General features: G+C 47.9%; 1 protein-coding gene across 7 annotated transcripts in view; it reads left to right on the top strand.

Moving 5' to 3' along the window:
• SCAI (suppressor of cancer cell invasion) overlaps positions 1-27,563 on the top strand; it is an 89,470-nt gene that overhangs the window by 14,535 nt on the left and 47,372 nt on the right. For all 7 annotated transcript variants that reach the window (XR_014785949.1, XR_014785948.1, XM_084821403.1 and 4 more), the window contains one exon: positions 25,501-25,632. Coding sequence is in view for 5 of the 7 variants with exons in the window: in XM_084821403.1 (XP_084677529.1) it covers positions 25,501-25,632 (132 nt within the window). In the remaining 2 variants the exon portion in view is untranslated. The remainder of the gene's footprint in view (positions 1-25,500; positions 25,633-27,563) is intronic.

Genomic DNA, 27,563 nt, shown 5'->3' with positions numbered 1-27,563 from the left:
GCACCAGGCTGGACAAGGCTGTACTAGGGTTATTGATGCAAATGGAATCACAGGTGGGCATTCCTGCATCTTTAGCTTCTGGTACGTTCCGGGACATATCCCTGGTGCAGACGTAACTCTGAAGTTCTTATGTCTTCACCAGCCAGTGCAGTGTAATGGTTAGAGTGTTTGACTGGGACTGAGGAGATCTGGGATCTAGTCCCCACTGGACCACAAAGCTCACTGGGTGACTTCGGGCCAGTCACTGACTCTCAACCTAACCTACTTCACAGGTGGTTGTTGTGAGGATAAAATGGAGAGGAGGAGCAAGCTGTGTTGGGTTCCTTGCAAGTGGGGAATAATAAAGAAATAATAATAAAGAAATAAGATAAATTGCAGTAAAACACAGCGATCATAAACCTCCCTTGGCATGTTCTTGCCTAAATGTCGGGGTCTTAAGAGCTCTGTCTTTGATAGGAGTAGCCTACAAACAGAACTGTTTTCTTCTGTGGTGTAGTATGTTGGGTCCAAATTGTTTCAGGATAAGCTGTAACAATTTATGACTTCGGCGGCAGGTGCGGGGAAGCAGATCAGGTAACTTGCATAGGGAATAAAAGGAATGGTGTCCGTAATTATATCCTTCCGGCCAATTGTCTTTCTCGGGCACACCACGAGGGAGATGCTGGCAACTGCAGTAAATACAGAGACCTTGCTATCGGTCACTTTGAAGTGGATAAAAGAGCATTGAGGTACAGGTGTCTTTACAGAAAAAGCAGTCGATGAGGCCGAATGTATACTTTAGCCCACGTCTGTACTGCAGTTCAATTTTGGTCAGCGTGGTGTCAACTTATTGCTTAGCGGGGGGAAGTCAAGGTTGGGCACCTGCCAAGGGCCCACACCCCAGCAGGGGCCACTGACAAGGGCCCCGTGGACTTGCTGCTCCTCTTCCCCATTGCAACCTGTTTGTTCACCTGCGTCTTGCTCCTGCCCTGACCACGGAGGTGCTGAAAAGGAGGGGCAGGAGATGCCACGGCCCACTTGCTCACTGCCTCTCCGCCTGCCAAGCAAGCAAGTGCTTAGCAATGATGGAGAAGAGGATGAGGAGCAGGAGTAGCTGGGGACAATGGGGGTGAGAAAGTAGACTCACAGAGGGAGGGGGCCCATTGATGATGTCTTGCCTGAGGGCCTTCCAAAACCTCGAGGGGCGGCATTGTTTATTTAACTATTTATTTTTTAAAAGATTCTGCGTTTCTGAGGCGGTGTACAAGCAAATATTGGAACGGCACCAGAATAAAATACAAGCAGTTAAAACAAACAAGGAAAATTGGAAGGAAAAGGGGGAAAAGCTTAGCATGTTTGTATCTGATCATCTGTTCTTTCCAGAGCTCCTATATTGGAAGCACACCCCAATGTCTGCACTGCAAAGTAATGCAGCAGTGAAGGCGGAGGGAAAAAAAGCTGTTGCAAGGTACTATTGGTATGAGTAGGTAACTTGGGACTGCTTCCGTGATGGCCAGTGGCAAGCTAGAAAAGGTGAAATGCTCTTTTCCCCCCTGCCCATGCTACTCTAAGGCCTCTCCAGACACCCAGTAACATAATCCTTTATTAGGCATGGATTTTTAAGTTGATTATGCTTTTTGGCTATTTTAGAAGACTGTAAAGCAGGGTTGGGTAACCTCAGGCCTGGGGCCAAACCCGGCCTACCTGGGGCAGGGCTCTCTAGATGGCCCCACCCCCTTCCCCCTGAGCACCAGTGGTTGGGTGGTTTCCCAGCATTTGGGCAGTTTTTTCCCATTCTCAGAGGTTGAAATGCCTCTCCTAAGGCTAAGTTACTGGCAGTCAGAGGTTTAAGCTAAAATAGGCTGGTATGTTTGGTGTTTTTTGGCCCTGCCCTTTTTGCCTTTGGTCCCACCCACCACTGGAGTATGGCCCCTGACAGGTTCTCCAAAACTGAATTCAGCCCTGAGGCTGAAAGAGGTTTGACATCCCTGCTGTAAGGCACATCTACACTATAAACTTGCTTTGAGTCTTATGCTGTCATGGCTTCCCTCAAAAAATCCTGGGAATTGTAGTTTGGTGCTGAGAACTCTAGAGCCTCCCCCGCCCCCCGCCTTCAGACATACAGCTCCCAGGTTTTCTGGGGAGAGGGTTGTTGTTGTTGTTCAGTCGTTCAGTCGTGTCCGACTCTTTGTGACCCCATGGACCATAGCACGCCAGGCCTTCCTGTCCTGCGCTCTCTCCCGGAGCGTGCTCAAGTTCATATTCATTGCATCAGTGATGCTATCTAGCCATCTCATCCTCTGCCGTCCCCTTCTCCTTTTGCCTTCAGTCTTTCCCAGCATCAGGGTCTTTTCCAGGGAGTTTTCTCTTCGCATTAGATGGCCAAAATATTGGAGCTTCAGCTTCAGTATCTGTCCTTCCAGTGAGCAGTCAGGGTTGATTTCCTTTAGGATGGGCTGATTGGACCTCCTTGCAGTCCAGGGGACTCGTAAGAGTCTTCTCCAGCACCACAGTTCGAAAGCATCAATTCTTCGGCGCTCAGCCTTCCTTATAGTCCAGCTCTCACAGCCATACATTACTACTGGGAAAACCATAGCTTTGATTAGATGGACCTTTGTCGGCAAGGTGATGTCTCTGCTTCTTACTATGCTGTCTAGGTTTGCCATAGCTTTCCTCCCAAGGAGCAAGCGTCTTTGAATTTCATGGCTACAGTCACCGTCTGCGTTGATCTTGGAGCCCAAGAAAGTAAAATCTGTCACTGCTTCCATTTCTTCCCCTTCTATATGCCAGGAAGTGATAGGGCCAGATGCCATGATCTTCGTTTTTTTAATGTTGAGTTTCAAACCAGCTTTTGCACTCTCCTCTTTCACCCTCAACAAGAGGCTCTTTAGATCCTCTTCGCTTTCTGCCATTAGGGTGGTATCGTCTGCGTATCGGAGGTTGTTGATAATTCTCCCAGCAATCTTAATTCCGACCTCTGATTCATCCAACCCGGCATTTCTCATGATGTACTCTGCATATAAGTTAAATAAGCACGGCGACAATATGCAGCCTTGTCGTACTCCTTTCCCAATTTTGAACCAATCGGTTGTTCCATCTCTGGTTCTTACTGTTGCTTCTTGACCCTCGTACAGGTTTCTCAGGAGACAGGTAAGGTGGTCTGGTACTCCCATCACTTTAAGAATTTGCCAGAGCTTGTTGTGATCCACACAATCAAAGGCTTTAGCGTAGTCAATGAAGCAGAAATAGACGTTTTTCTGGAATTCTCTTGCTTTCTCCATGATGCAGCGAATGTTGGCGATTTGATCTCTAGTTCCTCTGCCTCTTCGGAACCCAGCTTGTACTTCCGGTAGTTCTCGGTTCGCATACTGCTGAAGCCTAGCTTGTAGGATTTTGAATATCACCTTGCTGGCATGTGAAATGAGCGCAATTGTGCGGTAGTTTGAACACTCTTTGGCGTTGCCCTTCTTTGGAATTGGAATGTAAACTAACCTTTTCCAGTCTTGTGGCCACTGTTGAGTGTTCCAGATTTGTTGGCATATTGAATGCAGCACTTTAACAGCATCATCTTTTAGGATTTTAAATAGCTCAGCTGGAATACTGTCATCTCCGCTAGCTTTGTTGTTACTAATGCTTCCTAAGGCCCACTTGACTTCACTCTCGAGGATGTCCGGCTCAAGTTCAGTGACCGCACTATCATGGCTATCAGGGACATTAAGATCTTTCCTGTATAGTTCTTCTGTGTATTCTTTCCACCTCTTCTTAATCTCATCTGCTTCTGTTAGGTCCCTGCCTTCTTTGTCCTTTATCATGCCCGTCTTTGCACAAAACGTTCCCTTGAGATCTCCAATTTTCTTGAAGAGATCTCTAGTCTTTCCCATTCTGTTGTTTTCCTCGATTTCTTTGCACTGTTCATTTAAGAAGGCCTTCTTGTCTCTCCTTGCTATTCTCTGGAACTCTGCATTCAGTTGGATATATCTTCCCCTTTCTCCCTTGCTTTTCTCTTCCCTTCTTTCGTGAGCTACTTGTAAAGCCTCATCAGACAGCGACTTTGCTTTCTTGCATTTCTTTTTCTTTGGGATGGATTTCGTTGCTGCCTCCTGAACAATGTTACGGACCTCCGTCCATAGTTCCTCAGGCACTCTGTCTATCAGGTCTAATCCCTGAAATCTATTCCTCACCTCCACTGTATATTCATAAGGGATATGATTTAGGTCATACCTGAACGGTTTAGTGGTTTTCCCTACATTCTTCAATTTAAGCCGAAATTTTGCAAGAAGCAGCTCATGATCTGAGCCACAGTCAGCTCCAGGTCTTGTTTTTTACTGACTGTATGGAGCTTCTCCATCTTTGGCTGCAAAGGACATAATCAATCTGATTTCGATATTGACCATCTGGTGATGTCCATGTGTAGAGTCGCCTCTTGTGCTGTTGGAAAAGAGTGTTTGCTATGATCAGCGTGTTCTCTTGGCAAAACTCTATTAGCTTTTGTCCTGCTTCATTTTGTACACCAAGGCCATGCCTGCCTGTTATCCCGGTGATTTCTTGACTTCCTACTTTAGCATTCCAATCCCCTATGATGAAGAGGACATCTTTTTTTGGTGTTAGTTTTAGAAGGTGTTGTAGGTCTTCATAGAACCAATCAACCTCAGCTTCTTCGGCCTCAGTGGTTGGGGCATAGACTTGAATTACTGTGATGTTGAATGGTTTGCCTTGGATTCGTACTGAGATCATTCTATCATTTTTAAGATTGTACCCCAGTACTGCTTTTCCCACCCTTTTGTTGACTATGAGTGCTACTCCATTTCTTTTAAGGGATTCTTGCCCACAATAGTAGATATGATGGTCACCTGAATTAAATTCGCCCATGCCTGTCCATTTTAGTTCGCTGATTCCCAAGATGTCGATGTTCAATCTTGCCATCTCATGTTTGACCACCTCCAGCTTACCTTGATTCATTGATCTGACATTCCAGGTTCCTAAACAATATTGTTCTTTACAGCATCGGATTTTCTTTTCACCACCAGACACATCCACAGCTGAGTGTCCTTTCGGCTTTGGCCCAGCCACTTCACTCTTTCTGGCGCTACTTGGAAATACCCTCTGCTCTTCCCCAGCAGCATATTGGACACCTTCCGACCTGAGGGGCTCATCTTCCGGCGTCATCTCTTTTAGCCTTGTGATACGTTCCATGGGGTTTTCTTGGCAGGAATACTGGAGTGGGTTGCCATTTCCTTCTCCAGTGGACCACATTTTGTCAGATTTTTTGCAGCAGTTAGACAAGTGCATCATCTGGGCTGGGTACTGGAAAAGTTCAATTTCCTTTGGAATGTGGAAGTGGATTTGTGGAAGTGGATTTATGGAACTGGGAGGCGGATGTGTTAAAAAAGTGAACGTTGTTAAGACTGGACTTGCTTTGACAGAGGAATTTCGAGGGAGGCTGCAGTTGCTGGCAAACTTCCTGCTGTGAGGGGTGAACTTTCCGCATTGCAGAGAGAAGACTTATGACTCAGGGGCCCCCAACCTTTTTGGGTCAGTGGGCAGACTGGTAATTCTGAGAAAGTGTTGTGAGTGTTCTCACAAAATGGCTGCCATGGGGCGCCCACTCATAAAATGGCCACCATAGTCAGTGTGGCTGGTCACAAAACTCTCATTTCCCAGAAGGACAAACTGGTGAGACTAAAAAAAGAGTCACTTGCCCAAGAACCTAAGCCCAAGGCAGAGGTGAGGGCTGAGCTCCAAAACACAAAAGCACTCGTTTGAACCCAAATAAAGATGGTGCTGGAGGGCGACCTTTCACTTTGCAGCATGCCAGCCTCCCCTATTATTCGTATAATTTAAAAAAAAAAATTAAAAATTGGAACCCCTGTGGGTGGCAACAGAAGTGTCTGTAGCCTGGTTTGTTATGTACTGCAAGAGCCCGTCGCTGCATGCCTGTGGAATTTGTGCCCCCAGCTCTTAAGAGAGCCGGGTTGGCTTTGCCCTCACCATTGCACTGTCCAAGTGCAGTGCTTTCCTTGCTCTCCCCCTGCCTTGTAGGAATGAGTAGCGACTTCGCACAAGAGAAAGTGTGTGTGTGTGTGTGTGTGTGTGTGTGGGCATTTGAGGACACCTTAAGATGAGCTCTCCACATGGTCCCTGGTGATACCAGCCACCGAATTCCTCCTATCTACATGGTTTGTTCTTGGGTTCTGCACCTTTTTCACCTGTAGCATGCTGGGATTGTTGTGGCACCGGTATAGTAGTGTGTGTTTATGATGGGTGCAGAACGTCAGGCCTAGAGTCCTGATCCGACCCTTCAGGTTTCCCTAGGTGGCCACGCCCCCTTTCCCTGACCCTCTGTTTGTTGGGTGGCCCCCGAGATTTGTGCCGTTCCCACCCTATTCTGAAAGGTTGAAATTCCTGAGGCTGAGTTCCTGGCAGTAAGAGCTTTAAGCTAAGAGAGACGGAATTTCTTGTTTTTTGGTCCCACCCCTTTTGCCTGTGGCCCCGCCCGCCACTGGAATGCGGCCCCCAAAAGCTTCTCCAAAATGGAATTTGGCCCTTGGGTTGAAAGAGGATCTGGAAGCTTTCTTTACAAAGCCTAAGGGTCTGGAATCCTGCAGGAGGCAAAGCTGTTGGGAAGATGCTTTTAGCATGGAAAAACAGCTGAGGGGTGGTGGATTTTGTTCCCCACCCCATACCTCCCCGAAACTGCTATTCAGTGTTTTTAAAAAATGGCTGTTCAGGCTACGCGCTCATGTAATGTGTACATTGAAAGTCGGTGTGCGTGTGCATGGCGTAATCATTGCTGAGTAGTGAACTAGCGTCTCTGGCTAACGGAATATGGCTTGCAAATTGCCGCAGTCCCACCCTTCCCAAAATGAGTTCCTCTTGTCTTCCTGCTACCTTTTTGTTTTTCAAAGTAGAAATCCTGAAAGGGGGGAGAGCCCTTTCACATCTTTCACAGATCAAATTGCGATGCCTCTGCAGGTGTCCTGGGTACACAACCATCATCATGTTCTCTTCCCTTCCCCCGCACACGGTATGCACACCTTTCTACAATGCCTGTTCAAAGCTAGAGAGAGAGAGAGGCTGTCAAAGCAAACAACAAGCAGAAGGAACAGCCGTCGAAGATGAATAGAATTAATAGCTACTTATTTCTCGGAAATATGCACAAAGGACAACCGGGACCCAGGCTTGTTCTTGCAGTCTTAATTGGGCACTGCTGTTTGCATCTAACCACCAGCAATTGGCTGTTATTACCTGCTAAAAATAACAAGGGATTGTATTTTATTTTTCTCTCCCCCCATATGGCTCTTTGATTTCTGTTGCCTCACATGCACCGCCTTTCACGTCTGGCACAGCGTCGCTCTTTGGCAGAAGCTCTGGGAAAGGCACACTGCAAATTTTCTCAATTTGTTCACCTTGGAACCCTCAGGAAGCCCCACACTGTCATCTCTTGAGGAACACCCTCACCCTACGCTGGTGTCTGCCACAAGGCTCTTGTGTTTTGCACAGGATTCTGAGGTATATTTAGGGCAGGCTTTCTGTTCACACAGGACACACTGTAGGTCAGCCCCGGCCCAAGGTCTCTTGCATGATGAGGGAAACAGAGGGTGGGTGGCTGTTCCAGAGAGCCCCACCAGCCACTCTCTTGCTGCAGCAAATACGGGCTCTCTGGGGGCTGGGGGTGCAATTCACTGCTCCTCCTGCTCCGCCACCCAATGTGGGCACCTCATCCTGCTTCAAGATAGGGCCAGCCCTGCTCTAGGTCTTTCAGGCCTCTGCACTGGTCTGGGTGAACAGCCACTCTGCAGCTGAGCATTGCAAGGAAGATCAGAGGGAGTGGGCAAGCTGTCTCCTAGGGAAGCGTGTCGCATCCTCTTATTGAGGTACCTCCCTGGAACACAGTTTTGGAAACTGCTGGCTTGTCAAAGGTTCATGTGCATCTTGTGCAAATATCTGCATTGCCTTGTGCCATCAATGAGCTACAGAGCTTGGTGAAGAATTGTGAGCCACCTTGCAGGGAAAAAAATGAGCAAGAAAAGCTGGCATGCTTTTCCTGAAGTCCTCCGCTGGCTTGTCCACACAGAACCAAGAAAGGTAGGTTCCCATCGGCCCTGTAGCAGAGAGCTCCAAGTTTGAATTCAAGGCTGGATGGAGCAACACATACCGGTAGAGTAGCCTAGGCCAAGCAGGGTGGTCAGCAACTTAAATAGAGCCACTGGCCACAGGGTGAGTCAGATGAAAAGCCAGGAGTCGAGCTAAGGTCAATAAAGAGAGTTGTGCCCATGAAGCTGGTTGCTAGAAGTTCAGTTCAGGAAGCAATGAGCAAACAGGAATTGGGTGCTGCAAGGAGCAGGTAGGAAGTAGCTCTCCAGCAAAGACGGAGAACAGTATACCCGGCAGGCTATTCCCAGGGCAAAGGCCTGCAACTGACCGGCACAATTCATGTGATCCAGAGTGACCAGCAATTGATCGGAATTGTAGAAAGTGGAGCTGTCTTGGGAGTTGGCAAGAAAACAGAGCCTTTTATGTCGGCCTTGGTCAGTATCCTCGAAAGCTGGTCGGCATGTGGAGGGTCCGTAGCCCAGTAATGGAGTACATGAACTAGCAAAAAAGGCTTCTCTGCTGGAGTCCCTGTACAGCTGCTGCCAGTCAGAGCAGAATGCTGGGACGGCTGTGCAAAGATCCCAGCTTGTTATAAGGCCACATCCTATGTCCTATATCAGGGGTAAGGAACCTCAGGCCCGGGGGGGCCAAATTTGGCCCTCCAAGGGTCTCGGTCTGGCCCGCAGGGTTCCCCAAATGTCCACACTCCTTTCCCCTGGCCCCACCCCCTTCCCTTCGACCACAGAACATTTGGTGGTTTCCTGGCTTTTGTGTGCTCCCCCCTCCCCATTCAAAAAAGTTGAAATGCTGTCCTAAGGCTTAGTTACTTGGCAGTAAGAGCTGTAAGCTAAAACATGCTGGTGTGTTTTGTATTTTTGGCCTCACCCATCTTCCCTTCAGCCCTGCCTTGTTGCTTTCAGCCCTGCTCACCACTGGAATGTAGTCCTTGAGACCTTCTCCAAAATTAAATTCAGGCTTCAGCCTGAAATTGGTTCAGGAACCCTGTCCTACATGGCCTTTTTTTAAAGAGCATAATTCTGTAAGCTTAACACACAGCCCTTGTCCCTCCCTCCCCACTGCCTTCCAGCAGTTCTGCCTGACTGCACAGCTAAACCTTCTTTTCAGTTAATAGCACAATCCATCACCAGATTTCTTCTCCTCCCCACCTCCTCCATTCCTGAATACTCCACCTTCAAAATGCGGATTCTGTGTCAGATGCTATCAAAGCCTTGCTGGGTCAGAACAGAGGGTCATTTGGTCCAGTGTCTTGTTTCCACCAGCCAAGAGGGAGACCGCCCATCTGTCTGTAGAACTGGGCTCCTTTGCCTTTATCCTTGCTGCGCCCCATCTTCACAAGCCAGAATGCTTGGCTGTGGGTAGCGGCCAGTCTTGCTGAAAAGAATGCACCCAGCACTCCAAGAGGACATTTGGAAAGTTGCCCTGCCTGTCCCATTCCTCTCCCAGCGGGCGGGTTGGAGACCCCACCTCCCTTCTGCTTCTGTGACTGCTTGGGAAATTCACAAAAAGCTGCCACAGGAGGAAGCTGGAAGAGGAGAAGACAGGGGATAGTGCTGGCTCCAGTAAATGTCATGACCCCCAGCCTTCGGACCTTCCAGTGTGCAGCAGAGGGTTCAGATGAGAACAAGGCAAAGTGTACTTATTGGGGGCAGGGCAGTCAGTGCCTTATTCAGGGCCCAGAGGATGGCACTGGCCTCATCTTCTGGCTCAGAGGATGAGTCCCCAGCAGAACCTTCATCTCCCCAGCCTCGCAGAAGTCTCAGGCTACAAAATCAGGCGAGGGCCCTTTAACAGTCCTGTCAGCTCCTTCAGGAGGGCGGAGCTGACCACACTGCAGGTCTTGTCAGGGACTTTATAAGGCTTTAGTTGGCTTCAGCTCCCTCCTGAGACAACATCTGCCTATTGTCCTCTTAGGAGAGAGTTCCAGCCAGCGGGACCCACTCAGAGCTATCCAAGGTCCTACTCTTTTCCTGCCTTGATCTTGCTACCAGCTTCCGCTGTGAACCTCAAGGGACCACAGAATGGGACCACAAGGAAGTTGTGGCCCAGCTGAAGAAAGGTGTCGCAAAATGCATTCTCTCTTCCCCTTCTCCCCTAAAGCCCTGCTTTAGCACTGTAAAAATCATAAACATTGGTGCTTCACTATGGGAAAATAAGAGTTTCTTGATGGCTCTCTTAAAATCTGTATGCTGGTGAGCCATAAATGGCAATGTGATGGGTGGTACTACAGTGACCAGTCCTCAGGGTTTCAGGCCGGTGATTCGTGACTGACTTGAGGTGGTCCTCTTGGGGCGGGAGGCAGGAGCAGGTATCCTCCTGTTCCATGGACCCTGTGGAGATGTGTTATATTAAATCAGACCATTGGTCTGCCTTGAGTGCCATTTTTGTTTTTGGGGTGGAAAAGTGGGATAGAAATTAAATAAAATAATAGCCCAATACTGTCTACTCCAGCTATGAGCACATTTCAGGTCTGTGGGGTCTACTTGTTTAGAACCCCAAAGTGCACTAAGCAGTGGCCAAGTGTAAAACTTGTGGCTCTAGGGTGGAACCAGCAGCCAAATGGTGGGCAAGGGGCCGGGTCAGATTACCTCCTGCGTCTCCATGAGCAGAACCTGCAACCTCCCCCTACAAATACAAATCTGTATCCAGGTTTCTAAAGATCAGGGGTTCCAACAGCCATATTGGAAGGGAGAAAGTTTACTTTTTATTTATTACGTTTCTGAAGCTCTCTGGGTAGTTCACAACAATTAAAACCATAAAATACAACATAATATACACTATAAAAGTTTAAAACTATAGTATAAAATAGAAGTAAAAACCAAAATAAAACCTAGAAGCAAAGCAAAGATTTAAAATACATTGACAGATGTAAAATAACAAACTGAAAGACTAAAATGCTGCTGCAGAGCTTGTTCCTGGCTGCCCTGCCTTTTACGAGAAGTCCCGTGGTGTTTTCTTGTCCTCCAGAGCTGCACTAGGTGAGTGGTTAAAAAGGTTGCAATATTTCCAGGATCCAAAGAAGCAAAGGCAGCGTGGTGGTTAGAGTGTTGGACTGGGACTTGGTAGACCTGGGTTCTGGTCCCCACTCTCAGCCACGAAGCTCCCTGGGTGACTTTGGGCCAGTCACCGACTCTCAGCTTAACCTACCTCACAGGGTTGTTTTGAGGATAAAATGGAGAGGAGGAGGATTGTGATGAATGCCACCTTGGACTCCTCAGAGGAAAGATGGGATATAAATGCAACAAATAAATAAAATAATAAATACTACTAATATTACTACACTAATATCACTACACTGTTACTGTGCTACTACAATTACTATTACTACTATTACTACTACCACTATTACTACTGCTACTTTTACTGTTATTACTATTACTATTAGTACTATCAGTTCTGTTACTAGCATTTTACACAACTGGTAATCCGCTGACCCGCTGCAAATCATCTACCGATCTACCCGTAGATCCTGATCTATCTTCTGCGCACTCCTACTCTACTCCAACTTCCAGTGCCCCCCCCCCCAAGGCCTCAAGCAGAGGTCCTGAAGCCGAGACAGTATGCAAGCGAGCATCTACTCCACCTCTGAGCTACGCTTCCTCCCTGCGGCCTTGCTGCGGTGGGGCTGTAACATTTGCAAGCCTTCTAGAGGCTGCCGTGGGAGGGTGGCTAAGCTTTCTGTCTGATCTCCCCTGGGCCACCGTTCCAAATTTTACAGTTGCCGTTCTGTCCTGCAAGGGTGCAGGGGAGATCAGGCTATTAAGCGGCAGAGCTGGACATTGATCAGTTCCCTGGGTCATGAGACGTTTAGTGCTGTCCAGAGCCTGGCTGATTCCTGGGAAATCATTTGGCGTCAAATTAGACTGCCAGTTCAGCGAGCAGCGTACTGAGTGAAAACCCAGCCGTTCTGACACAACCGACTGGAGGCCAAAGGGAAAAAAGCATCAAAGGCTTGGTGGGCCAGAAACGTCCCACTGGAGTGGCGTTCAGTATGCTGTTCTCTGACTTTCCCCATGGGTGTTTTTGCAGCCTGCCTGCTATGTGGGTGTTGGGGTGTATTTGAGCCAGCCGTGTTGGACTACAACTCCCAGCAAGCTCCAGCCAGAGGGCATCAGGTTGGGGAAGGCTGATTGAAGCAGTCTCTTTGTGTGTTGGGTACGGAGAAGACAATTACAAGGGCCAAAGGCTGGAGAACCTTCCCTGTGAGCAAAAGCAAAAGCATTGGTTGCTTTTTTAGGTTAGAAAAAAAGACAACTAAGTGAGTTTTTATCAGCAAGGTTTTGGTTATTACTGGTGTATAGGGACGGTGGAGAAATCTGCAACTGATTCAAGTGAGTTTGGTTTTCTGTGAATCCGACCTGATGATTCCACAGTGTTTTCTGAGTCATGTGCATTCTGTGGACTTGCGGACCGGTTTTTCACTTTTGGGAGGGATTTGCACTCATTCTCACTAGTGGGCATTATGGCTAACGCAGATGTGCATGAATGCACATTAGCATTAATGCAAATTAGCACAAGTAGACCGAAATTAATGTTTTAAAAAAATCAGATTTCGTCCATAAGTGGATGACGGAACAGTGCCATGCCGTGGCCTCCTTGCTCCCTGGCTCTCTGCCTGTCAAGCAAGCAAGAGGGAGCAGTGGTGAGGAAGAGGAGGAGGAGCAAGAGCAGCTGGTGACCATGGCGGGGGGAAAGTGGACTCACTGAGGGAGGGGGCTCATGGAGAGTGTCTCGCCCAAGGGCCCTCCAAAACCTGGAGCCCACATTGCCTGTACTACAATTCAAATTTAGCGGCTCCCGGCTCCCATAGCTGCTTTTTGAACGTGGCATTCTTGGGCCCTTTCTCCCTCACCTGCTTCCCTCCTTGCGGCTTTGAAATTGCGGCTGCCAATGCCAGCCCTTGTAAACGGGAGCTGCTGGTGCATGTAACTCGCCTTGGTAGCTTGATATGGGCGGTGCCGTTTGCTAATCCTGGTTGGGCCGGTGTGAAAAGGAAGCTTTCCCTCATGGTTGGAAACAGCGGTGCGCCTTTGAAGGGTGCTTCCAGGAAGACTGCTGGCTGAGAGGACATAGGTGGGCAGGAAAGGGAAGATAGAACCTTGGCTCTACTCTTTTTCATTTTAATGTGCAGGGTTTCCTTTTGATATTGTTACTGCTGTTTTTAAACACCCAGCCATGTGCTTCCTGCCATCGGTCAAGTTGGACGAGGCCTTTTCTTATAGCCTGTGGTGCTATGCCTGCCAAGCTCTCTGTCCTGCACATGGCTGATGGATCCATGTCGTCTGCCTCCTTGTATCACCCAGTTCAGAAGGGACTTGCATCGAAGCCAAACTGGGAATTTGTTTCAGTACATTAGTGAAAGGGCAACCACGGGCCATGATTCATCCACATCATAGCACAGAGGTGGGGAACCGCCTTCAGCCCAAGGGGCACATTCCATTTCAGAGAAGCTCTCAGGGGCTGCATTCCAGTGGTGGGTGGGGCTGAAGGCAAAAGGGGCGGTGCCAGACATTCCAGCCTGATTAGTGGTTGGGGGGAGGGGGTGGGACCAGGAGAAGGGGGTGTGGTCACCTGGGGAACTGCGGAGGGACGGACTGGGACCCAAAGAGGGCCTGATGTCCTCATTCTGGCTTAGCCTTTGATCCCAAGGACCTAGTGGACCGCCCCCTCACTCGGGCAATGCATTTCAGCTACCCTCTTCCAAGACACAGGCAAATTTATTTCTTGTAAATGATTTATATCCTACTTTTCAAACATGTTTCCAAAGTGGCTAATATTTTTTTAAAAGAAAAAACAATAAAATGTAAAAGCATCAAACAGAAAACGGCCCACAACACCGCACCCACCTCCTGCAGGCAGAAAAGCAAGTGAGGCTTTGGAAGACCCCCTCGCCTCAGTTGCTCACTCCCTGTGCAGAAACCCAAAGTTGCAGGGAAGTGGAAGAAGGGCTCTACCAAAGCCTCCATTGTTGGTCAACTGGGAAAGAGGGGCAGGGCCACACCAAGGGTAGGCATGATTGGGCCCTTGCCAACGGCCCACACCCCAGGAGGGGCCTCCTTGCTCCCTGGCTCTCTGCATGTTGAGCAAGCCAGTGGTAGCAATGATGAGGAACAGGAGGAGGAGCAAGAGCAGCTGCTGACAATGGCAGTGACAAAGTGGACTCACTGAGGCAGAGTTCCTATTGAGGGTGTCTTGCCCCATGGAACTCAAAACCCTAGAGCCGGTATTGAATCTTATGCTAGGAGAAATTTATAGAAATGTCCCTCCCCAACTAAACCTAGCTTCAGGGCCGGCGTCCAGGATAGGCATGGTTGGGCACTTGCTGAGGGTCCATACATGAGCAGGGCCCCACTGACAAGAGCCCCCTGGAGTTGCTCCTCCTCTTCCCCATTGCAACCTGCTTGTTCCCCTGCCTCTTGCTCCGGACCAGACAACGGTGGTGGTGAGAAGCAGGAGATGCCGCGGCCAATTGCTCCCTGGCTCTCTGCCTGCCAAGCAAACAAGTGGTAGCAATGATGAGAAAGAGGAGGAGGAACAAGAGCAGCTGGTGATCATGGCCATGACAAAGTAGACTCTTTCCCAAGGGTCCTCCAGAAATGTGGAGAGGAGCTTCAAGAACCCTTTGCCTGATTCACGGCTTGTGTGAGCCAGTGGCTGGAGCCAGAATTGCTGGCATGTTAGCCCTGGCTGAGTTGGAAATACAACCCTTAAAAAAAAAAAACTTTTTGGGGAAGCTGGTTTCCTTGGGATCAAAGGCCCATTTACCTGGACTTGTACTTCCAGTTCCCTATCCCTAATATAGAATCATAGAATCGTAGGGTTGGAAGGGGCTTATAAGACCATCGAGTCCAACCCCCTGGTCACTGCAGGAATCTTAAGTCAAAGCATCCCTGACAGATGGCTGCCCAGCTTCGTCTTGAATGCCTCCTGTGTGGGAGAGCCCATCACCTTCCTAGGTAATGGGTTTCATTGTCATATTGCTGTAACAGTCAGGAAATTTTCCCTAATGTTCAGCGGAGAGGAGACAGAGTTTGCCCAGGGAAGCAATCTGTGTGGATCTGTTAGTCCTGATGGGCCCTGTTTCGTGTGCCCTCCATCCTGAAAGTAAAGTTGCCTGCAGCAAGGAACAGGGCCTTTTCAGGATCCTGGAATACCTGGAATGAAGATGGAGGTGCAGTGCTGTTACAAAGCTTCTGGCATGAGACGGAATAGCAAAGGAAAATGAGTCTTGAGAGGAGGAGTCTGTGCAGCAGTGGTGTGTGGGGCAGGAGAGGAGGAAGAGCTAGAGCAGGGGTACAGAATCCCTTTCAGCCCAAGGGCCAAATTCCATTTTTAAATCAATTTTTTATTGTGAGTTTCAACAAAACAAAAACATAACAAACCCCCAAAATTGAAAATAGAACAACATACTCTAAAGTCCTCAGTTTCCAATAATACAACATTCTAGGGAGTAAAAGAAGGAAAAAAGAATAGGATAGATTACACATAAACTTCAGTAAAAGCAGACCAGATATCCAAATATAAGTCCATTCGCAAGTGATGCCTATATACCACTCTGCCAAATGTTGCTAGCGTTGTTAAGTCTTCAGTCCATTGCATGATATAGGCAGTGAGCTTTTATCCTTCCAGTATTGTAGTATCAGTCTTTTAGCAGCCAAGAGGGTGCAAAAATCCATTTATGCTGACCGTCTGTAGTCGTTCAGTCGTGTCCGACTCTTCGTGACCCCATGGACCATAGCATGCCAGGCCTTCGTGTCCTCTGCTCTCTCCTGGAGTGTGCTCAAGTTCATATTTATTGCATCGGTGATGCTATCTAGCCATCTCATCCTCTGCCGTCCCCTTCTTCTTTTGCCTTCAATCTTTCCCAGCATCAGGGTCTTTTCCAGGGAGTTTTCTCTTCGCATTAGGTGGCCAAAATATTGGAGCTTCAGCTTCAGTATCTGTCCTTCCAATGAGCACTCAGGGTTGATTTCCTTTAGGACTGACTGATTTGACCTTGCAGTCCAGGGGACTCGTAAGAGTCTTCTCCAGCACCACAGTTCGAAAGCATCAATTCTTCAGCGCCCAGCCTTCCTTATAGTCCAGCTCTCACAGCCATACATTAATACTGGGAAAACCATAGCTTTGATTAGACGGACCTTTGTGGGCAAGGTGATGTCTCTGCTTCTTACTATGCTGTCTAGGTTTGCCATAGCTTTCCTCCCAAGGAGCAAGCGTCCTTTAATTTCATGGCTATAGTCACCGTCTGCGTTGATCTTGGAGCCCAAGAAAATAAAATCTGTCACTGCTTCCATTTCTTCCCCTTCTATATGCCAGGAAGTGATGGGGCCAGATGCCATGATCTTCGTTTTTTTAATGTTGAGTTTCGAACCAGCTTTTGCACTCTCCACTTTCACCCTCAACAAGAGGCTCTTTAGATCCTCTTCGCTTTCTGCCATTAGGGTGGTATTTGTCTGCGTATCTGAGGTTGTTGATAATTCTCCTGGCAATCTTAATTCCGACCTGTGATTCATCCAACCCTGCATTTCTCATGATGTACTCTGCATATAAGTTAAATAAGCAGGGTGACAATATGCAGCCTTGTCGTACTCCTTTCCCAATTTTGAACCACTCAGTTGTTCCATGTCTGGTTCTTACTGTTGCTTCTTGACCCTTGTACAGGTTTCTCAGGAGACAGGTAAGGTGGTCTGGTTCTCCCATCTCTTTAAGAATTTGCCAGAGTTTGTTGTGATCCACACAATCAGTAAATTTTAAAGAGCCTTCCAATACAAAGTTTATCCATATGATAACTTCCTCCTCAAAGGACGCAACTATTGGGCATTTCCACAACATGTGAATAAGAGAAGCGTTAACTGCATTACACCTACAACAATTAGCCAAGTTTGACAAACCTTTGTTAAAGAGACATTGTGGTATCCAATAAACCCAAAACATAGGTTTTTGCTGAGTAGGACGTAACTGGAGGGCTATGGAGATATCAACGGCAGTCCATTGATTAGGCAAAATAGGACATTCCCATAAAGGAGCCTTAGGAGAGGCATTTCAGCTTTTTAGAATGGGGGGAAAAACTGCACAGAAGCTGGGAAACCACCAAACAATTGGTGGTTGAGGGAAAGGGAGCATGGCCAGGGGAAGGGGGTGTGGACACCTGGGGGGCCATAAGAGGGCCGAATTTGGCCCCTGAGTACCGAGGTTATATACCCCTGAGCTAGCGGAGTCAAGGTCATGGGCAGAGAATTATATCCAATTAAGCAAAGACTGGGCAGCCATCTGTTGGGGACAATGGATTTCCTTAATCGAGCAGAGGGTCAGACTAGATGGCCTGCGTGACCCGCTCTAGCTCTCTGATTCTTTGTTGTTTTGCTCATTCTTCTGAGTGCTGGCTGATATTTTGTCTATCTCATTGGCCTTAAAAACACCTCTAAAGGTAAATGAACAAGCTATAGCTTGCGAACCACGAAATCTTAGAAGGTAAAGTGCTTATTAGCAAGGATTAGGCAAGCAGTTAACCTGGCAGACGGCTGCTGATCTGTAAGTAAGCCGATCTCCTTGGGGAACATCTTGGCAGGTGGGCAAGAAATGAGGTAACGGAGGCTCAAGCCCAGGGAGAGAAATGCACTCCACTTTGGAGAACGACCTGCACTAATCTCATCCTAGGCTGGTCTGTGAAAAGGATGCTCCCAACACCAACGCTTTGTGCCTCTCGGGTGCCCAACATTTGTTGATTCGTCCTTCTATCTTCCCTTATTACTGTCTTGTTGTTGCTGTTTCTGGGTTCCTCGCCAGCAAACTCATCTGCACGTGGATGCGCGCGCGCGCACGCACACACACACACACACACACACACCCTGTCCACCCGATTCTTGGCATGTAATCTGATGACAGCAGAATTTGTTGTTGTAGTGAGTCTGCCTGTTTGGTCTCCCTTCAACATATTGTCTTGGGAACAGGTTGATGCTGAAGGATTACTTGGAGCTGAGTTGCATGGGAGATAAACATTTCATTTTTAAATGAGAAAAAGCTGATCTGATATCATCATCATCATCGTCATCATCTTAAGGGTTCAACTGCTTCTCTGTCCCCTCTCTGCCCTGAGATGGGATTGTACCTTCAGATGCTCGTTATTAAAAACTCCCAGTGCTTAAGAAGCATGCCTAACTTTCTCTCTAGTATGCTGTTCTTGGGCTGGATCCATCATCTGCCTTCCTCCAGAGGAAGGGCTATTCCACCAGAGGAAGGGCTATTCCACCAGAAGGGCTGTTCTGCCAGAGGAAGCCTTATTTTTGTGCAACTCCCCTCCCATAATTCTCCCCAATCAGTAGGGTCTCCTGACTCTGTGTAGCATTCTCAGAGGGCTGGAGGGGCTGCCTTAAGAAGGACGGGGCAGAGAAGTCCACTTCTGCCAACACAATTAATCCAGTTTAAATCTGTATCCAACCGTGTGTGTGTGTGTGTGTGTGTGTGTGTGTGAGAGAGAGAGAGAGAGAGTGTGTGTGTGTGTGTGTGTGTGTGTGAGAGAGAGAGAGAAGAGTAATTCACAATGTGCAGCCCCTGCTACCATGAGCCAAAACAGTCTGGCTCTTCTGGTTGAGAACTAGTTGTGTGGAAGATGCAGATACAACGCTCTGTTTCCCAGAGTAAGGCTCTCGGTCTCTCTAGCTCTGAGGTATCTATTCTTGACTGGCGGTGGGTCTCCAAGATCTAGAGCAGAGGTCTTACCCCACTCCCCAAATCCTTTATTTTTACCTGGAGATGTTGGGGACTGAATAAGGGGCCTTCTGTATTGAAAGCTTGTGCTCTACCACTGGGCTGTGATTAGGGCCGCATCAAGAGCAGGCTCTGTCAGGCACCTGCCGAGGGCCCACATCCCAGCAGAGGACCACTGACAAGATCCTCCTCTTCCCCATGGCAACTCGCTTGTTCCCCTTCCTCTCGCTCCAGCCCAGGCAATGGTGGTGGTGAGAAGGAAGGAGGAGTAGGAGATGCCATGGCCTCCTTGCCCACTAGCTCTCTGCCTGTTAAGCGAGCGAGCGGTAGTGATGATGAGAAAGAGGAGGAGGGGCAGGAGCTGCTTGTGACAATGGTGGTGAGAAGGTAGACTCCTGGAGGGAGAGGGCCCGTGGAGGGTGTCTTGGCCAAAAGCCCTCCAAACCCAGAGCTGCCCCCAGCTAACATCCCCCGCCCCTCCAGGTTCCTCTTGAGGGCTGCTGGTTGCTGATTGTGTGAAATCATGACTATTTTGTATCCTTAAAGCGATGAAGCGCTTTAGAGTTTTTTTCCTCTCCTCCTTGTAATGGTCCTGAGGCCGGATGCGCAACTTACATAAAGCCACGTGATGATGCTGTGGTTTTGCCAAGAAGGTTCGGCAGACCACAGCCGTGTTTACAGTGCTGAGTGTCCAAGTGGGTGGTCCTTTATTATTATTATTTTTAAGCCTCTTAAATTTTTAATGAACAGAAGCATTAAGTAAGGCCTTTTTTAAAAGAAAAAAGGAAGAAAGGAAAGGAAGTGTCAGCATTTAGCTGATATGCTGTCTCACCCTTTTGCAGAAGGAAAGGTGCAGTGATTTGCAACTAGACGCAGCTCCGCTCCTCCTGTTGCAAGTTCTTAACTCAGAAACCAGCTATGCCTTCAGGGACTTGGATTTAACCTTTTCTAATCTCCCTTCAGCCTAGGGGTAGACCACTTGCAGCCCTCCATGTGTCTTGGCCTCCAACTCCCATCCGGCCTAGCTAAATGGGGACAAGGGACGATGGGAGTTGTAGGCCAAACCCTCTGGCTTAAGTGGTGCTCTTTGAGATTCCAAATGGGTGATATCGTACCTGCTGTAGAAACAGACATTCCTCTCTAGCAGAGGCTTTCCCAACCTGGTGTCCGCCAGATGTGTTGTACTATAATTCCCAACACTCCCTCAAGCCATCCAGGGATGCTGGGAATTGTAGTCCAACACATTTGGCAGGCACCAGGTGGGAGAAAGCAGTCCTAGGGTGTAAAAAGGCTATGGGTTGCTAACAAGTCCTGTAACCTCAGCCACCAGTCCCTGCACATATCTCTCTTGTCCCTCTGGCTTGGTAGGGGAGCAGGCTTTGGCCCGTGGGCCTCTGGTTATCAATTGCTCCCATTGGGGCTTGTCTTTGCTTTGCCCCAGAGGCAAAGTCTCTAGTTGGGAGGACTGAGGCTTCCCATAATTTGCCTGGTTTAAAGGTGGTGATTCCGTTGCTTGCCCTTTTTTCATGACTAGCAGTAACATAAAGACTTGTGGAAACACACATATAAAAATAAGCTCAGTCCTGGTTGCAGAATGCAGTGTTATCCACATTGTGTGCTGCGTCTGTGTGTCTTTGTTCCACCATTTCTTTTCAGGCTTTATCCTCTTTCCAGTTGCTCCATTTTTCCTTCTCCGAATGGATATTTTTAGCCTGCTTTGTATGTCTGTTTCTCCTCCGCCCCCCCTCCCAGATTTGCTTTTCTGTCTGAGGCAAGGAAACTGGCATTTTCTCTGTTTGCTCATTTTTCTCCACATCCCCACCCCTGACTGTTTTGTCTGCCTCGCCATCTCTCCATCTGTTTCCTCTTCCAGTGGCTCATTCACACTACCTTGTTTACTTGCTTATTTCATCTTGGCGTTCTCCACTTGAATCTTCCACCCATTTTTGTTCACATCATGTGGAAGTTCTAGGGATATAACTACGGTTACCTCTGCAAACCTCTGCAAACATGTTTGCTTGGTAAGGCTAACAGAGGGGCATTTTCAGTGGGAATGGGCCAGAAGGAAAGAGGTCTTGGGGCTGTGGTGGACAGCTCGATGAAAATATCGACGCATTGTGTGGCTGCTGTGAAAATGGCAAATTCCGAGTTAGGCATAATTAGGAAGGAAATTGAGGATAAAATTGCCAAGATCATAGTGCCCTTATACAAATCTATGGTGTGACCACACTTAGAATACCGTGTACAGTTCTGGTCACTGCATCTAAGAGATTACATAGTAGAGTCAGAAAAAGTGCAGAAAGGGGCAACTAAAATGCTAAAGGGGCTGGAACAACTTGCTAATGAGGAAAAGGTACAACATCTCTGACTGTTTAGCTTAGAAAAAGGGTGAGTAAGAGGATAGAGGACAGAGGTATACAACATTATACAAGGGGTGGTGAAAGTGATAGAGAGACATTTTTCTCCCTCTCTCATACTATTAGAACCTGGGGTCATCCCATGAAGCTGATGATTGGTGGGGGATTCAGGACAGATACAAAGAAGTACTTCTTCATGGAGTGCATCGTCAAATTGTGGAATTCACCTCCACAAGATGTATTTATGGCCACCACTGTGGATGGCTTTAAAAGGGGATTGGGCAAATTCCTGGAGGAGAAGGCTATCAACGGCTACTAGTCCTGATGGCTATATGCTACCTCCAGTATCAGAGGCAGTGTGCTTATGCACATCACTTGCTGGGGAACATGGGCGGGAGGGTGCTGTTGTATTCATGTCCTGCTTGTGGTTTCCCATGGGCAGCTGGTTGGCCACTGTGTGAGTAGAATGCTGGACGAGATGGACCCTTGGTCTGATCCAGCAGGGCTCTTCTTATGTTCTTAAGGAAGGGGATTAACACTTCTCACAGGTAGTTCCCCAACCCTCAACCCGGTTCAGTTTATTTCCAGTCTCAGAACTTGGAGATATGATGATGTTTTTAAATGTAGAATTTTATTGTTTTAAATTGTTTTTATTATTGTACATCGCCCAGAGTGGCTGGGTGACCAGCAAGATGGGCGATTAATAAATTTAATAAATAAATAAATAAATAAATAAATAAACATAGTGGCAGTTTAGCTTTAGGTGGAAGAATAGGTGGAGGTATTCTTCGAATGTTCTTACCTCAAACATGAACATGAGTGGCAGGCATATGTCTCATGTTTGCAAGCTGTGAAGAGAGAGTGTCCCCATAAGACCAGTCTGTACTCCTCCCATTAAACAGGAGTTGGTGGGGGAGAGAACCTGTCTTCCTAGAATAACTCTTCTACTCCTACCTGGGAATAATCCAACTCCACTCATATAAGAAACACCCCTATGATTCTGTCTCCTAAACTTTCCTTCCTGTTGTCACCTGGGACTGCGCCATGGAGAAACCCGCTTTCAAATCTGTTTGACTGTGAAGTTCATTTTGTGTGGCTTACCTGTCTTCAGTGGTGTAGTGGACCTGGGGCTTGCAGGGACTCCGCACTGCAGTTTTTTATTGACAGGGACACCAACAGCATCTGCCACCTCCCCCCAGACTTCCCCCTTCCTTCTGAACTTAGCTGCAATCCTCACAGCAGCTGTGGGGAAATGAATTTCCCCAGCAAGAATATATTTCCCCCTGTTGTAACACAAAGTATTTTGGGGCATCTTGGTCTTGAATGGGCAATTAAGACCCATTCGCTTTACCAGAGACCTGCTCCTGATGGAGATGAAAGCTTCTAGAACTGGAATGTTGATCTGGATCAACACAGCTGCCTGCAATTTTGGGACTCTCCTTGTGGGCGTAGCTGTGGGGACTGTCGTGACGAGTGCCTGCACTTCCAAATTTATCGCAGCACTGCCTATCTCACAGGGTGGTTGTGAGGCTTAAAATGCAGCTCAGAATGACATGGAAGAAGGACAAAATACAAGTGTAGGAGTATGTAAATGTAAGTCCCCCTCTCCTCTCCCTTGTCAGGGCATGAGAGAAAAAGACTTTCTTGTCCTCCTCTGAAATGTAGCTGCTATTACCATCTCTCTGGCAGGCCAAAGACTTCCTTCAGTTCTCACGAGTGATACCTGTGTTCCTTTACTGATGCACACACACCATTCAGAATGAATGATGCTCCAAATTCAAGTCGTCCATATAAAAGTCTCTCTGCTGGTCCTTATCAGAGCCCTCCTGCACTACTGGTCTCCCTTTTCTGGAAATGTGGAGTGCGTTCCGATCTAAAACAGTCTTCGATGAGAAAAGCTATGCAACCCACAGTTGGTGTGGCCTGAAGGACCCCGTCACAGCATATTAGAACATATCTGGTGTGAGAAGATAGGTTTTTGCTGGGGGCATTGAATACCGCCATGTTCATGTGCAAAGTGTGTATGGAATGGCAGACAGTAGTGTGAATCTGTATAATATTTTTCAAGGTGAGAAATAAAGGAAGGTGGGGGTGTTGGAATGGTAGTTGGAATATAAAATAAAAACAAACACATTGGTCTTCATATCAGAACACTAGGTCTGAAGCTCTCTCTCTCTGTGTATGTATGTATGTTTGTGTTTTTCAAAGCCTAGTGTTTGGCACAAAATCGTCCATTGCTCTTACCCCCCAAATCAGAGCTTCTTGAAACTTGTCATAATGAACCTCATTATCTTGAGCAGTGATTATTTGGGGGCTCTTCAAGCGTAATTGAACTCAGACCTGTGACAGATGACTGGCAGCAGCCTTTCACATTTGAAGCAATGTACACAGGAACGTCAGTGTAAACCTGGGGGTCTACATGGCACCGCGTTCACCCTTCACTCTCTCGCAGCTGCGCAGCATTGGAGCTGCGAATTAGCTTCTGCTGCAGTTCACATGCAACTTACTGTGGACTTCCCCAATAGGAAAATCCACTGTGCTTTTTTTTACCATTCTATTTTGATGCTCACATGAGCGTGGGGGCGCGACACTTTGGGTTTTACTGTCTGTTTTGTATTTTAGGGGTTCTGTTGTGTCTGTCCATTCCTCGTTAAGTAAAGTGTGGGTGATCTGCTCCTTTGTTACCATGCCAACTGTTTGGCAGTTCTCCAGCCCAAGACTCTCGCGATGGTTCGCACATGCCAAGGCGTGAGTGCTATGTGCCTACCCACCATTCTGAAATGGTGGCTGGAGCGAAGTTGGTCTTGGACCTTCTGCTCCCCCAAGACCCCCCGGCCCTTGGGCACTGACTCCAAAGCAACCATCACGAAGCTGCGTGAAAGTGTGGTTGAATAAATGAGCATGCCTCTCCGTGTCTCTGTAACTGCACAGCAGCGAAGGGATGGGGGGTGGGAGTGAAGGGGCATCACAGAGTGACACAAGCCCTAGACACACCTACAACACACCCACCACAAAATGTGAAGTTGGTTTGGGGAAGGGACAGACAGGTTGTAACTGCAGAAAACCCGCAACAAACCAAAAACATCGCAGCAAAACGCCTCTTTCGAAATCTGCATTTTCCAAGAGAAAACCATGGATGGCTGTGAAGTGGCGACTGTGTTGTATGTCCTGAAGGACCTTGACTCGCAGCTGCCCCAGAATGAATGGCTCATGTAGATGGGGTCCAGGGCTGGACCTCCAGATGGTTTGGCCTACAACTCCCATCAGATATTCTTGGGTGCATCTGCCATGTTCTTGCCTCAGCTTTTGAGAGCTTGGGCAACCCTGTAGGATGGCTTGCTGATATTTAGCTGCTGTATCGAGCAAATCTGATGTCTCTCTTTCCTTCCCATCTCCCACTTGTGCATATAACCTTGCTGTGGGGTAAACCTACGGTTGGATCCAGGATCTTTCTCTCGCAAGAGGAACGGAGACCTTTTGCGAGAGGAAGTGCTCAACTCGCAGAAGGTCCCTCCACCCAAGTTTTGGGAGATCCCCCCCACAGCTCACCCCATTCATTAATGTCCTCAGACTCTCTGTGAGCATTTTGAAGCGGCTGGAGGGGCTGCCCTGGGAAGGAGCGGGTGGGGAATTCCACCTCCATCAGCCCAGTTAACCCAGCATAAATCCTCCCTGAACTGTCACCACCAGCTGCCATTCCAGCTGAGAGAGGTGAGCGGGAGAGCAGGACCATTCTATAAAAGAATTACTGTTTTTTCCCCTCTTCCCTCCCAGTTCCTTTTTCCTTGCATGTCATGTCTTTTTAGATGGTAAGCCTGCAGGCAGGGATTGTCTTGTTTAATTGATCATATGTAAGTGGCTCCGGGAGCCTTTTTGGCTGAGAAGCAGGATTACAAATATTTCAAACAAACATGTAAATAAATAAAAATAACCCCTTAAGAGTCTCTTGCATTCATTGGTAGAGCTGGCTGCTATGACTTAGTATTGCAAGTCTTAAGTTTACAGAGGGGGGGGGGGAATCTCTGCTGTATTTTTTTTTTAAAGAAAGACTTCAGGATCTGTTTAAAAAAAATACTGGTTTTTGTGCTTCAGCAATGAATGGAGGAAAAGGACAACAGATGACACTCAGTCACTTGCTCAGCCTCTCTCTCTATTTCCTCCCTCCTGGATTTTAGTAGGCCTCTGGGGGTGGAGAGGGGGTGGGCAGATTGCCGGTGTGGATTGTATGCCTTTCCCCTTTTCATCCCTGTGACACTCTACGTGCCGGAGCCCCAGCTGCAGTGTTTGTTCGGAGTCTCCCGCCATCCATGGCTAATGCCGATTTTTGTCCTTTTTTCCTCCCTAGGACTGAGTTTACCCTTACAGAAACCATGTCGACAGGTGGTGTGGAGGACGACATCCCTCAGGGAGAGAGGAAGACCGTCACGGACTTCTGTTACCTGCTGGATAAATCCAAACAGCTTTTCAACGGCTTAAGGTTGGTGGGTTGGGGTGCTTTATGGTAGTGTTCCCCAATAATTCTGGAGGCTGTCAGGTTGGGCAGTGCTGCTTTACAGGGAAAAACTGGAGGGGAAACCCAACAGCCATGAAATTCCACAATCCAAATTCTGTGCCGATGGAAATTGAGATCTGTGACATGTATACATTAATTAATTAATTAATTAATTAATTACATTTCTATACTGCCCAATAGGCAGAGCTCTTTAAATTATGCAGTTTTTGCATCTTTTTCTTTTCATTTTGCTAGATCTCTCTCTCCCCCTGCCCCCCATTTTGCATAATTCTGGTTTTGCTAATCATGGAGGCGGGCAAGGAGTTAGGCAGCGTGCCTGAATCTCCACCTGGACTTTAAAAACCTTCTTCAGCCCACTCCTCTGGCATCTGAGGTTTTACCAGGTGGTTCCCACGTGCTTTTACAGCTGACACAAAGTCAAAAATAAGAGATCGCACGAATACCCTGGGTCTCCTGGATGTATGCAACTTGCAGAATTCTTGGGGCAGAGTTTGGGTTGCTTGCCTGCAGAATTTGAAATTTAAAATTTTAATCCGTGATAACAGGCAGAAGGATTTGAGAGGCCAAGATGTACATTGAAGTGAGGCCAGGTGTTTGCACGTGTAAAATAAACCCCACTTGACCCGTAGAAGGAAATGGTCTCTGATCTTCAGGCTGTTTAAAGACCTTGGAATGATTTCTTTTGGAATCTCATCGCAGTCAGAGGTTGTGAGTTGTGCGATTTTTAAAAGTAAAACTCTAGTATTCCAGTTTCTAGGTCATAAGACTTCTAGCTACCTAAATCTTCATTAGAGACTGGGCTGGCCCTACCATTAGGCAAAGTGAGGGGGTTGCCTCAGATGGCAATTGCTGGGAGGCAGCGGCAAGGTGTTGGAGGAGAGAGTTGTGGGCCATCTGGCCTTTCCTGAGCCTCGTAATGTACAGCTTCCATCTGTGGGATGTAGAGAAAAGCCTACTTGGCAGATCTTAATAGACGGACAGGTGGATACAGGGAGAAGTTAGGACTTTAAATGACATCAGTAGCCCCTTGAAGTTGGACTGGAAGCATATTGGCAGCTAGCACAGTTCCTTTAAAAGCAGTGTTATGTGGTTTCTACAAGACAAGGCATAGGCAATATGGTGCTTGCAGGCACCAGTGCACCTCCGGACACCTTTCTTGGCACCTGCCGAGGACCCCCCTCTTTCTTAAAAAAAACAACCCCAAAAATGTTCTTATCGGCAGCTGGGAGTGAGTTGGTTGGGGAGAGAAAAAGTGTGTGCCTTCCAGGAAATAAGTTTCAAAGAAGCTGTTTAATGTGTTGCGCTTCAGACCCCACCTGTGCTTTGTGCTCAGTCTTTTAGGCAGGCCGCTTGTTCTTTGTGACTGGCTGCGCCTCCCATGGCAGCCATTTTGAGGTGGTGCCCAGGGCAGCTTTCCAAATGGTCAGATGTACCCGTGGGCCCAAACGTGTTCCTACCTCCTGATAGAAGCTGTTCCTGACAGCAGTCTCGCCGTTGCATTCCTCACTAGTGGCAGCCTCCGTGACGTTTTCAAGGGCAGCCCCATGACGAGCAAGCTGCAGTGGTTTAAATGGGAAATCAACCAGGGCATGAATTACAGTGGCCAGATTATCCCCATGCAGGGACGGTTGTTGCCGGCAGGCCAGACTAAGCTAGCCAAAAGCACTCTGAGCCACTGAGGCTACCAGAGTCTCCAGTGGCAAAGGCGAGTCTTGGAGTACTCTCAAGCTACATGTCTGCTCCTTCAGGGGGAGTGCAAGTCCATACAAGGTGGTATGTGGTTTATTCAAGGCCCGGACCTGGGAACCATCCATCCACAGAGCCTCATCTTTTTGGGATTCATGTTCAGGATCCTGGCCTTCCTCCAGCTAGCAATGTGAACACAAAGTAGAAAT

The sequence above is a fragment of the Heloderma suspectum genome, chromosome 14 (genome assembly GCF_057233095.1).
Source record: "Heloderma suspectum isolate Gila_16-S chromosome 14, 16-S_ref, whole genome shotgun sequence".
Taxonomy (NCBI): Eukaryota; Metazoa; Chordata; class Lepidosauria; order Squamata; family Helodermatidae; genus Heloderma; species Heloderma suspectum.
This window is presented reverse-complemented; position numbering and strand designations above follow the sequence as displayed.